The 13,208-nt window shown below is 34.4% G+C and overlaps 1 protein-coding gene across 1 annotated transcript in view; it reads left to right on the forward strand.

Moving 5' to 3' along the window:
• Positions 1–11,189, forward strand: part of LOC126968371 (pikachurin-like) — a 168,858-nt gene extending 157,669 nt beyond the window's left edge. The window contains exons 15-18 of the mRNA XM_050813359.1: positions 852–995; positions 1,555–1,641; positions 3,443–3,546; positions 5,968–11,189. Of these exons, the coding sequence (XP_050669316.1) occupies positions 852–995; positions 1,555–1,641; positions 3,443–3,546; positions 5,968–6,128 (496 nt within the window). The 3' untranslated portion in view covers positions 6,129–11,189. The remainder of the gene's footprint in view (positions 1–851; positions 996–1,554; positions 1,642–3,442; positions 3,547–5,967) is intronic.
• The last annotated feature ends 2,019 nt before the right edge of the window (positions 11,190–13,208 follow it).

Raw genomic sequence — 13,208 nt, forward strand, 5'->3', positions numbered from 1 at the left:
GTGCGGTAATAGAGTACTAGTTAGAACATGACAAAGGCCGTATAACAGGAAACCTTGGGAATCTCGCGTTAGCACTATGGATTTAATTAATAACAATATTTTTCGCATAAATCAGGATAGGGGTCCAGTATAATGGCCCTTATAAGACTAGAATACATACAAGGCCCTTATGAGACTCTCGAGTTACTGCAGCGTATCAGCCATGTTCTTCCGTTCAGTGGGTTTCCTGATTTCTTTAGACGACATCAGAACCCCATGTATCAACCAATGGATATCTGTGGAATCTGATGAAAAATCAAAATCAAATACTAAGTCATACATTAAAATTTATTTTTAATGCTATTTTTTTCTTCATTAGTGATCGTCAAATACCACGATTATCGTTAGTGTTTCTCCAGTCGTGTATACATATTGTTACAAGAATAAGTTTAATTATTTTCTTATATTCAAATCAGTTAAAGTGACAGGACTTGAATTTCAATAAACCTAATTTCACAAATTAAATATAGAAACAATTTATGAACGATGCGGGACTTGAACCCGCAACCTCTCACGTTCCCTGCGTGCGCTCTTCCACCAAGCCAACCGTACGAGTGACGAAAAGTTACAGAAAGACTTAAATCTTGATGTGTCTTTGTTCAACCCTCAAGTTGTAGCTTCACCTGGAGAATCTACTTTACAGTTGATAACCTGCTCAACCCCAATATTTGCATATTAGGAAATTGACGTGAGATGTCGCTCTTTCAAATAAAAAAAAAATTATTATTTTTAAAGTGGTAACTCTCACTCCTTATTACCCTATTTAATTTGTGTTATAAGCCTAATTTAAATTAAACTTGGCCTTTTTTCAGGTTACTAAGCTACACACTAGATATAAACATCAGGTTTCGATCGGTATCACCGGATGGCCTGCTGGTTTGGAGCGGCAGAGCACCAATGGCTACAAAAACTGATTTCCTTTCGCTGGCTGTTGAGAATTCGGTTTTAGTTTTTAGGTAATATTATGTTTAATAACTTACTTATGAATAACTTTAATGAATAAAGGTAGGTATTTTTTTATGAAAATAAGGGACGAGAGGAGCAGGACGTTCAGCTGATGGAAATTGATACGCCTTGCCCATTACAATGCATTGCCGCTCAGGATTATTGAAAAATCCTAAAATTCTGAGCGGCACTATAATTGCGCTCGTCACCTTGAGACATAGATGTTAAGTCTCATTTTCCCAGTAATTTCACTAGCTACGGCGCCCTTCAGACTGAAACACAGTAATGTTTACAAATTACTCCTTCACGGTAGAAATAGGCGCCGTTGTGGTACCTATAAACTAGGTAGGTATCATGCGAACATTTTTAATAGTGGAAGTGTTTTAAGAATATCATTTAATATCAACAAAAGATGTGTTGTCGATGACAGGATTATGCCGCACCCACAAGCACCCGTTCACGAGTATTACGATGGACCAGCTATCTCTGTCCTCGATCATATTTAAAGGGATAGAGTAATGATCTACTCCCCAATAAAAGTGTTTTCTAATGGGTTCCTTTTATTTCTAGATATGACTTGGGAAGTGGAGAAGTGGTTATCATCGCAAACCATACTAAAGTCGATGATGGCTTGTGGCACCGTGCAAGAGCTACAAGGTATGTATTGCAACTATGATCTTACACAGCGATGCTTTTCACGTTATTTTAAAATCGTTGAAGTTAAGTTCCGATCCTATCCACATTTAAGCGCTTATTACACTTCACCAAATTTTGTTGTCTGAATTCAGTCGTTACTGAATTTAGACAAGTATAATCGCATTCAACAATCTAGCATCCTAAATTCAGAAATCAGGATGGTTTCTGACTGACTGAATCATTTATAAGCCTTGTTAGAAATACATTTAGGAAGGTGAATCGTATTAAGTTACTGATTTCAGCCACTTGTGACTCTTCGTGCGTGGAGGACGTATCTATTTTTTTTGTGTTTCCGAATAATAGTAATAGCCCAACCAATTTCAGAGATAATGTAGGCTAGGCAAAAGCAATTTTTTTTGTGGAGGCCATTTCCTATGTGACACGTCCGAAAGCTACTGTGCCTATGCTTCTTTAAAAATTATTTATTATTATTATTTCCGTCCTATATATCCTAGATATTGCTTATAAAACATATTCCACATCCAATCTTCCCTCACAAATACTGGCCAAAGATTCCTACATTTAATTTTAGTATGAATGTGCCATTTGATTCGATGACTTTTTGCCATTTTATAGGTAGTGGCATGATCCAGTTGCTGTAGATATCCAGTGACTTGGCAGTTGTAGAGACTGCCGATAAAAGTGACAACTTAGACCTTTAAGTATTAAAATTTGAAATTTAAAAATGTTTAAAAACAATTGAATTATTAATTTAACTTATTTTCAATAATACATTAATAAAACAACACAAAGTGTTTCAATAATGCACTTTTGAACTTTCCACTAAATCCATTCGATTTCACTTAAAAGATATACACATACCTATCGAAAAGTGCCCAACGGCTAAAGAAGTTTTCACTTCAAAAAAACGTATCAGGCAATTTTGGAAATCCTCTCTTGATGTTAAACTGTAACTACTTAAAAGATTCTAAGGAGAGAAAATCAGTTGAAAATTTGAAGTGGCAAGATTTTTGGTATATGGCACATACAGTTACACCTACCAGACAAACTCTCTTATTTTTTGGTGAGTGGTTAAAGATGACGTGTGTAACTTCATCTTTTAACATTATCGTTATGATAAACCACAGATAAGCTTTTTATTGGTCTATTCCAGCCGCCTTCTCTTAACTTCTTTCTTTAATCTTATCGGTGTTGCAGAGAGTCATAGAAGTTAACTGAGAGAATTTTCCTATAAAAAGAGTGGTCAAAGAATTATAACAAACACTTTATAAACACTAAGCACATGGTTACTTTGCCGATAGAACTATGCTATATAAAACTAGGCACTACCAGTATTTCTCAAAGTGGACGATAACGCCCGCTTGTTGGCATTTTGGGTGACCTAAAGTGTTGCGTTAACGGTTAAAGAGCCCAGAAAAAAATGGGGGGCATTGGCGCGTCGGGAGCGATGGTTGATTTGTAATGTCATCTAGGTACTTTTATATTTAAAATTTTGAATAAGGGCACTTACTCGTGATTTTGCGGATCCATAAAAAAAAGGAATTGAATGTATTTATTTAACGGCCATTTTGAAGAATCACGGATATGAATTTAAATCGTATGAGTGCACAGACGCTCTAATTAGTTTATATTTCTGCCCTGTATTATGATGTAAAACTAGGAATACTTGTAGTAGAAATGTATAAAAAATTGGGGGCGCTGAAAATAATTGATCTTTAAAGGGGGCGGCAAAAGAAATAAGTTTCATAATCTCTGCTCTATACTAACATTTTTTTTTACTCTTAACACATTATCATTCCAGGAACAGACAAGCAGGAGTACTAGAAGTAGATGGACTGGGTTCTGTGGGTAAAGTTTCACCCGGTAAACTAAAACAACTTAACACCGAAAATGGCCTTTATATAGGTAAGTTAAAATAAGGTTTTGGTTGAATAAAGAAAATGGTGGACTACTTATAAATACCTGGAATTCTAGTAAAGTAAACATAAAGCGTAGTTTAATTTATAAATATTAAATAAAACAATTTGTAAATTATTATTACTTTCTGATCTAAAATACCCCAGGGTTAGTATCAGTCTTTTAACTGATTATCACTGTGTAAAGAAAGTAATTTCATAAATTTCTAATACATGAACGTAAATATTAAAATATAGTAAATAGTCTGTAATATTAAATAAATCAAATCAATTTTTTTTCTGTAAACTTCTTTATTTCTTTAGATTCGTTGTCTGGTGCTTTGGACGTAGCTTCCCCCCTAAGGACACCTCCTCTACAAGTGGAGTTCAAAAAAATACTGGAGACTTACCTTGTGGCGTATCGTTGGATAGGTCTTTGAAAAATAGATTCAGTTTTGATACATTTCCTTTGGTCTTTTGAAAATAATAATAATAATAAAATAATAATCTTTGCGGGATTAAGGAAGATTACGTTCCATTTATGTAATATCTTTTACCTTATGATTACAATATCTATCGAAATAACTCTTCTTGACATAATATGGTGGTAATAATTGATATGAAGAGGTAGAGCTTCTTGTGGTTAAAAAGAGGATGAAATTTTTTTGCATGTCATATGATTAGATAGGTCTTTCAAAATCAAATTTTGAGATTTTTTAATTAGATTGGAAACGGAAAAACACATTGTTTTGTAAATATTGTGGGTGAAAAGTCGAAACGTAAATATTTATATATTTAGGGAATGAAGAATTAATTTAGCATTTGGGATATTGTTAGACAGGCTTTTTATATTATAATTTAAGTTTATGAACGAATTCTAATTTTGACGATGTAAATGACACCCATGAAGAGAAGTTGGTAAAATTCATAGGCGCCATCTTGGATTTGGATTTTGACCCGATATTCGTTATTGTTGACCCCGAAAACCATTAAAATGACACCCATGAAGAGAAGTTGGTAAAATTCATAGGCGACATCTTGGATTTCAATTTTAACCCGATATTCGTTATTGTTGACCCCGAAAATCATGGAAATGACACCCATGAAGAGAAGTTGGTAAATTTCATAGGCACCATCTTCGATTTCGTTTTTGATCCGATATTCCTTATTGTTGACCCCGAAAACCATGAAAATGACACCAATGAAAAGAGGTTGGTAAATTTCATAGGCGCCATCTTGGTTTGCGATTTTGTCCCATTATTCGTTATTGTTGACCCCGAAAACCATGAAAATGACACCCATGAAGAGAAGTTGGTAAAATTCATAGGCGCCATCTTGGATTTCGATTTTGACCCGATATTCGTTATTGTTGACCCCGAAAACCATGAAAATTACACCCATAAAGAAAAGTTGGTAAAATTCATAGGCGCCATCTTGGATGTCGATTTTGACCCGATGTCGATTTAATATAGATCTTATATTTAGAGATGAACTTAAAAATCAGTAATTCTTCAAAAAAATACAGAAACATAATTATTTGAATATCTGACTGCTTACAAAATATGTAAAGTAACAAAGACAGTATGTTAGAGCTTATAAAAAATATTCATGTTCGTACAGCGATCTTTCCGAGTACGAGCTGCTGCTTACAACCAACACAGTGTCTATCCACGACGGCGGCCGAGCGCGGACTGACGTTGTTTCGATAGATCTTTCTGTGCAATGCGTACGGACTGACAAAATAAAATAACCCTTAATACCACACTTTAAAGCTCATGCTCATCAGAAATATATATGAATTTTAGACGATTCATTTATATTTTTTTCTGAGATTATTTATAACATATTCATTAATTTATTTCCCGTGTTTTTGAAAATATTATATCTGCATTCCTTACGTAATTTTTAAGAGACAAAATTATGTAAGTAGTAGCAGAAAACTGATCCTGAATGAAGCCCCATTTCATCAATTTTGTGTGAAGAGGTACACGGATAATCGTTTTTACGACATAAAATATCAAAATTTCAAAGCAAAAATTTCCCGCTACTTGAAGATAAAGAAGTAATCTATGTGTGGCAATTTTTAGTTTTGTTAGATTTAGTTTCATTTCATCACAAACTCTACCAAAAATATCTTATTTTTGTCGGATTCGTAAACGCGTCCTTAAAGACTGGCTGCATATTAGCTTATTATTTAAAAGAAACAGATCGCTAAGAAGGATATTAAAATCATAAAAGTATAATATTATACGTATATAATGTATAATAAAAGTTTTTGTATTTTGTAACCTTTCGAGATTCTTATTCCGCCAAAGCTAAGTAAAATCGTCCTTCTTAGTTTTCGCGGCATTAGATATTGTAGAAATAGCCAAGCCGATTCCAATATCTATTGAGATTATCTTTTTTAAGTTATTTTTCTGATTCCTTTCAGGTGGACTTCCATCAATAGAAATAAACACAAGAGGGAAGTACAAAAGCGGTTTAACCGGATGCGTTTCGCAGATATCACTCAGCGGTGATTTCGATATCCCCCTATCATTATCGAAATTACCCCACACGATCACGAACAACGTAGGCAGATGTGCGCCATAAGAGTAATGTTACATTTAAATGAATTTTTGTATTCATTTAAATGTGTTTTATACTATTCCCTTAATTTGCGTTTTCTCTAAGTTGTCTTGATTTACTATCGACAAAAAGTGAAGTAACACTTGATGTTGTCAGTATATTGATTCATTGGAATTTGATAATTTGGGTTCCATGTTAAGAAAGGCAATTTATACCATAGTTACGAGTTGAATAGCAAATACAGTAAATTAATAATAAATTCATCAATAAAAATGATATAATTTTATGCAGATAATCTTCTACCTAAAAAATAAATAAAACACTGAAATTTCTCAATTTTTTTTGTGAAAAACCTTATCAGCAGGATAAGTTTGTAACAAACGACCACCATGATAATTTTCTTTGTCCGATTATTCCGTTAATGCATATCTATTTTTTTTTCATTGGTTCATACGAATACATAGGAAACTTCAAAAGTGTGTACAGACCTTAGATTTGCATCACTCATGTGACTCCTCTGGTGTTACAAGAGAATGTTAAAGGCGGTGATCACTTACCATTGGGTTTCAGGTGATTCGTACGCGTTGTTGATCTCTCAATCCTATAAAAAAATGGACAGGTTTTTTAAGCGTGAAACTCGTAAAAGTGGTACAAAAACACCGTAAGTACATATCAATTAACGATTGAAGGCAATAAGTGTTTTACTTTCAACTACAGATCCCATCTAGTCAATTTAGAATAAGTACTTTTCATTCCATGGACTCCAAGTACGAGGATATTAATTTGGTTTTAAATTACCTAGTTTATTATGTTTATAAATTTTCATTAAGTTAATTGTTATTTTTTTTTAATTCGTATTTCAGTATAAATAAGATGCTTAATATCTCAGAAATTTGAAATAACATTTACATCGTAATATTTTTGAGTAAATGAGCACATTTACAAATTACCCCATTAAACATTAACTAGATTTCATATGTTTTCAAGGGAAACTAATGGTACATATTTTTACCTTTATTTCAATTACCGTATTTTTAAAACATGTTATTTTATGATAACGTTTTAAAAAGCTATTTATAACATTGTAGAATCAGGGTTTTGGTGGTCTCTAGAATGTTATAACTATTGCTTTGTTTTGCCCCATAGATACGAAAACATTGCTGCCATTAATGCTTGTACTTTTACTTATATAAAATAACTCGTACTTTGAAGCTTCCAAGATTACACAAAAATTGCATTTCTTGTATATTCTTAACTTTATTTCATCCCTATCATAACTTTTCGAAGTGCTTTACTATGTAGAAGATATGAAAATATTTGTATTAAATACCTAGTTGTAATGTGATTTGCACGCGATTTTCTTTTACTGAATAGTCATAGTAAATTTTTGTCGTTACCTTATTTTTTAATTCTCTGTATTCGATGACACCGCTCAAGGTCCGTGCAGAAGACTACGAGTTCGGGTTTTGCTGTTATATACTTAGTGAATCTGTCAGGTCGTATTCCAGAACTTTATATTATGTCCTTACGCATTTAATAAATCTTAGTGAACAAATTATAGACAATGTAATAAATAGTAAAGTGATAAATAGCATTTGTATTACATTTTTGAATTGAATGAGAATGAATGTGTAGCTTAAATAATATTTATTTATATAGATTATCCATAGATAATGTCATAACATAAATAATCATCAATACACAAATAAAATTTGGAAAATAAAATAAAAAACGACTTCCGGCGTTCCGTGCCAGTGCTCTAACCAACTGATCAGTTCATAATATTTTGTTTTTCAAATTTTACTTGTGTATTAATCCTAGAAGTGAGGGTTATCAATTTAAAAACATAACATATTAATCATCAATACTTAAAAATAACGTTATTTTTACTTTAAATCAAAACTGATAATTCTCTGTTATTTGTATTCGGTGTTCTTTGCAAACTTTAAAACATTTTTATGCGTTTGTGTGAGCGTGCGCGCAAGATCGGTAATACTACTCACACGCTTGCTATGAAATTTTAAAAAGCAGCTTATCCTACGATATTATATTTAAAGAATGTACTTGGCTACATGCATACATAACTTATCGTAAAAATTATGTATGATTATCGAACATAAAATATCATTCAATCTTTGCCTTGAATTTATAATGTGAATCAGATGTATAGCTCAATTGAATTTGTTTTGTTACATCCGTTCGTAATACCAAATACAATAACGATCTAATACAAATCCAACACCTACTCCTCATCAAATAATAAAAAAAATTCAAAATCATGAGCAACTAGATTAGAAGCAAAGTAATTATTTACACGAAGTTTTATTTAATTATAATAATTGTAACAACACGAATTTTACTTAATAATTGTTTTTAGCTTTATTTACTTGACTATAGTGTCTAAACTCGTTTAGTAGCCCACTTAGATACAGACCAGCAGGGCACCTCGTACCACAAAGCAATTTCGATTATTGAGCGACAGTCGCTATGCCGCGCTTCATAATTTTTATCAGCTTTCCGCGCACAGACTGTAGTTAACGCCGCAGTCGCTTATGAGGCGTTTTTGTAATATTACAGCTCGATTTATACCTATTTCCCGCTTATAATATGATAAATATCCCCTATTGGGATCTACTTAATTAACACCAATGATTTTGTCAATTAAAAAACTCCACAGGGTTTAATGTTCTGGAGATACATATCTAAGCAATTGTTTTTTTTTCTTGCAATAATATTTTAACATGTTGGCTAAGCATGTTTCCCGTATGCCTTGATAAATTAACTGGCCATTTGAATAAATTATTTGAATGTTTGGCAAACGTGAAGATAAATACAGCTCCTCATGTAAGCTTGATTAGATCAAAATATAATAATTATAATTACTGGCAGCATTTAAAAGTAAAATGAACCCTAAGGTAACCCCTAAATTGCATAAGTGTGGTAGAAGCTTTATGTTTAATGTTGCCATTCCTTAAAATTAATACTATCCCCACAAAATTTAATTGATATTCCTTAATAAAAACGACCAAAATAACAGGCGCTGAGTTGTTATTCAGATATTTTATTAAATATATTCAAATAAATAACCAAATATTAAATCTAGTACGTTTGTTTAATACTATATTGTAGAAACCATAAAGATTATTTAAGGTATATTGAGTTTTAAATATTGAAGAAATATGTTCTGCGCACTAGAGAAGATAAGAAGAGAAGAAGTCACCTAGATAGTTTGTAACACAAGCTGCGGCTAGCTGTAGTCAACTCATTTAGTCTATGTTAAGCGTTTATAGCAATAACACGCGTCTGAGTGTTGTTTTAATAACACTTAAAAAAAAAAGTAGTGCTTTTCACCACTACGTTGAACTCTTTATTTGTAAATATCTACACTTAATTTTCTTTTATTTTGTTAGAAAAATAGTTACTAGTGACGACATGTCATCTCGTTGAAAACTGGCAACTAATATCTTATGAACATAGATACTTTTACCGGCTAGATAGAGCCTCTTGCTCTTAGAAAACCGATGAAAACAGGCCAGGCTTATTACTTTAGTGTACGTGAAGCTACGTCTTACACTCGCGATTTGTATGTCACTTTGTGTTATTCCTCATTTTTTTTAATTTAATTATAGATTAAAAATGTTGAATGAATGTGAATGTCAAATTGCTTGATCCGATGTAATCACGTCGCGCCCTTTAATTTGTTCGCTTGTACGCTGTAGCTTCTCTAGTACGTAATACATATTACTTCAATAGTTTTAAATGGTTTTATTTATGTAGATAAATAGAAGGCGTTATTGAAGTAATGCCATATGAAATAAAAAAATAATCAATAAATCACAGTAATGCTATCTCTTGCCTGAGTTACATTGAAATGATGAAATAAGTAAATTTTTAACACAAATATATAACGTTGAGACTTTATTGTAATAAGTGAAAAAAAAATTTTTTAATGCAATGAAACTTTTCTAATTTAATTCACTAGCTTAAAAGCCTTACTAAATATTTTAAAAATGAGAAAGCTAAGAACTCTACTTTTACTCGTAAATAAATTGATTCCTGTAACTTGGGTCTTAGTCCCTAAAATTGTGAGGTAATATTACATTTGATTTATATTATTAATGTAGCCACCGTCCAATATAGCAAGTATGGAACATTTCGTTGTCTTTACGCAGCGATTCACCGATATTTGATATGAGTTTGGGCTCATGAGAAAATTTACAGCAGCAAAATTCTAACTAAATGGGTTTGAATTTATTTATACAGTCAAGATATACTTACAAAAATATTTATTATTTAGCTGTAAATCATGGGTTATATAAAACAGATGCGTATTGCACATAGTGCCGGATTTACCACGTAGCAAGAGTAGCAATTGTTACGGGCCCCGCGGGAAAGGGGCCCCCGCATATTAAACCTACTGATCTCTGCCTAAACGTATTTTTGTGACACTTATAAGATATAGTATATTGAATTTACTTGATGTCACTATAACGAGAAACGTCACAACTTTTCCTACTAAGACACCTACTAATCCTCGTCAGACACTCAGTAACCGACATTTTTCCAAATTCCAATATAGATCCCTTTGAAAACAATTAGCTACGGGCCACGCACTTGCTTAATCCGGCAATTATTGCACCCATCAATAAATTTTTACTTATCGATTTCTAGAAGAATGAAGCGCGTGCGTAAGCGTTTTTTGCAATGGAGGCAGCGAGATTTTGACATTAGCATAGTCGATATGAACTGATGGTTTTTATGACACATTATATCTTCACTGAGAGTGTGCTAGTATTTTTTTAGACATAATAAATTGAAATCTAGAGAATCGTTTGGGCTTACCCTGGCCTTTGGTTCTTTTGTTGCAAATTATCTTAATGTCGTACTATGCAATGTATGCTCCACTATTCAGAGGCCCACGTATCTAGTCTTATCCGTAACAGTTCTTAAATGCTTATTCAACATCAATGTAACTCGGGCATAAAGCGGGTACTTCTTAATTAGCTTGGTAGAGTTAGTTTTGTATGTGAACTTGTCCGATGTATTATACGCCGTTATTTGTACAAAATATATCACTAAATATAATATGCTGTGTTTTAATTATTAAACCTCCGTAATGTATGTATTTGTGAAGTTGAATTTCTTTAGGAGAACTGAAGATTTTATTTTGTGGGAATTGAACGAAGAACGGATTGATCGACTATCAGCCGAATTCAAAAACCTATCTATCCTTAGTTTAACTTACTAGAGGTAGACAAATCTATCCTTTTACGCTTACTTATAAGCATTGGACTACCGTTGCCGTTTTCAATAACGTATCTCTAGATACGGATGCATTGCTGTCACCGTTTAATGACAAGATCTTATCTAAACATGGTTATGTCCAATACGGTTATAGTCCAATGCATTATGTCGATAGGATATTGAAATGTAAGTAAGCGTAAAAGGATTTATTTGTCTACCTCTAGTAAGTTAAACTGAGGATAGATACGTTATTGAAAACGGCCGTATGTTGCGTATAGTCCGCTCGAATTGACTAAGAAAATCTGACCTTGGTGTTGTGAACACTCCTGTTCCCCTTTAGCACACACCGTAGGCTTCCTTTTAGTAACACATAAATGAGTGACACAAATATCAAATTCAAATATTTTTAGTCAAATTAGGACTTTAAATTCACTCGAAAATATATACCTCAGGGCTTAGAGACAGGTCTAAAATGGTCTGCCTCAGACATGCCTATCTTCTCAGGAAAAGAACAGGAAAAAGATAACTAACAAACTCATCGGCCTTTTTTTAAATAGCATTGCACTACATAAATTAAATAGCCTGAGGGCAGTGGCTTCACTCCCAAGGTTTGGTACCACTAAGAAAGTCATTCATGGTAATGTTTACCACAGAAACGTTTTAACAGTAACGTTTGAAAGAGGACAAACGAGCAAACACATCGTCCACAATCTCTTGCTATACTAGAGAAATCACGTTTTTTTTTTTGGAATAGGAGGACAAACGAGCGTACGGGTCACCTGGTGTAAAGTGATCACCGCCGCCCACAATCTCTTGCAACACCAGAGGAATCACAAGAGCGTTGCCGGCCTTTAAGGAAGGAGTATGCGCTTTTTTTGAAAGTACCCATGTCGTATCGTCGCGGAAGCACCGCATAAGGAAGCTCATTCCACATCTTTGTAGTATGTGGAAGAAAGCTCCTTGAAAACCGCACTGTGGAGGACCGCCACACATCCAGATGGTGGGGATGATATCCTAACTTGTGGCGTGTCGTGCGAAGGTGGAATTCGACGGCAGGAATCAGGTTAAACAGCTCTTCGGAACACTCCCCCTGATAAATGCGGTTGAAGACACACAATGAAGCGACATCTCTACGCAACGCCAAGTGGTCCAGCCGTTCACAGAGCACTGGGTCCCCGACAATTCGAGCTGCTCTACGTTGCACGCAGTCAAATGGGTCGAGCTGATACTGGGGTGCGCCAGACCAGCGATGACAGCAATACTCCATGTGTGGCCGGACCTGCGCTTTGTACAGCGCTAGAATGTGGGTCGGCTTAGAGTATTGCCATGCTCTATAGATGACGCCCAGCTTCTTCAAAGCCAATTTGGCTTTGCCCTCCAGATGGCCACGGAATTGGCAATCGCTCGAGATTTCGAGACCCCAGTATTCCGACACTAGGCGAGGCTTTAGGGAAGTGTTGTCGAAGAGCGGTGATAGGGCAAATAGGGTTTGTTTTAGTGTTAAACGCGCAAACTTGAGTCTTCTGGGGGTTAAATTGGACAAGGTTCAATTTATTCCATTCCGCGACCTTCTCGAGAGAGGACTCGATAGAAGACACAAGTTTCTCTCGGCTCTGGTCAACGAATTCCCGAGAGAGACCTGCATGGCCCGTGTATACGGCATCACCAGTGCTGTCGTCTGCATAGCAATGAATGTTGGAGGTATCCAACATATCATTGATATGCAGAAGAAACAGCGTGGGAGATAGCACACAGCCTTGGGGCACTCCAGCGTTCACGGGCTTCGGGTTTGAGCGATATCCGTCGACAACTACCTGTATACTTCGCCCACTGAGGAAGCTGTCGGGAAGCCAAAACGAT

The sequence above is a fragment of the Leptidea sinapis genome, chromosome 15 (assembly GCF_905404315.1).
Source record: "Leptidea sinapis chromosome 15, ilLepSina1.1, whole genome shotgun sequence".
NCBI lineage: Eukaryota > Metazoa > Arthropoda > Insecta > Lepidoptera > Pieridae > Leptidea > Leptidea sinapis.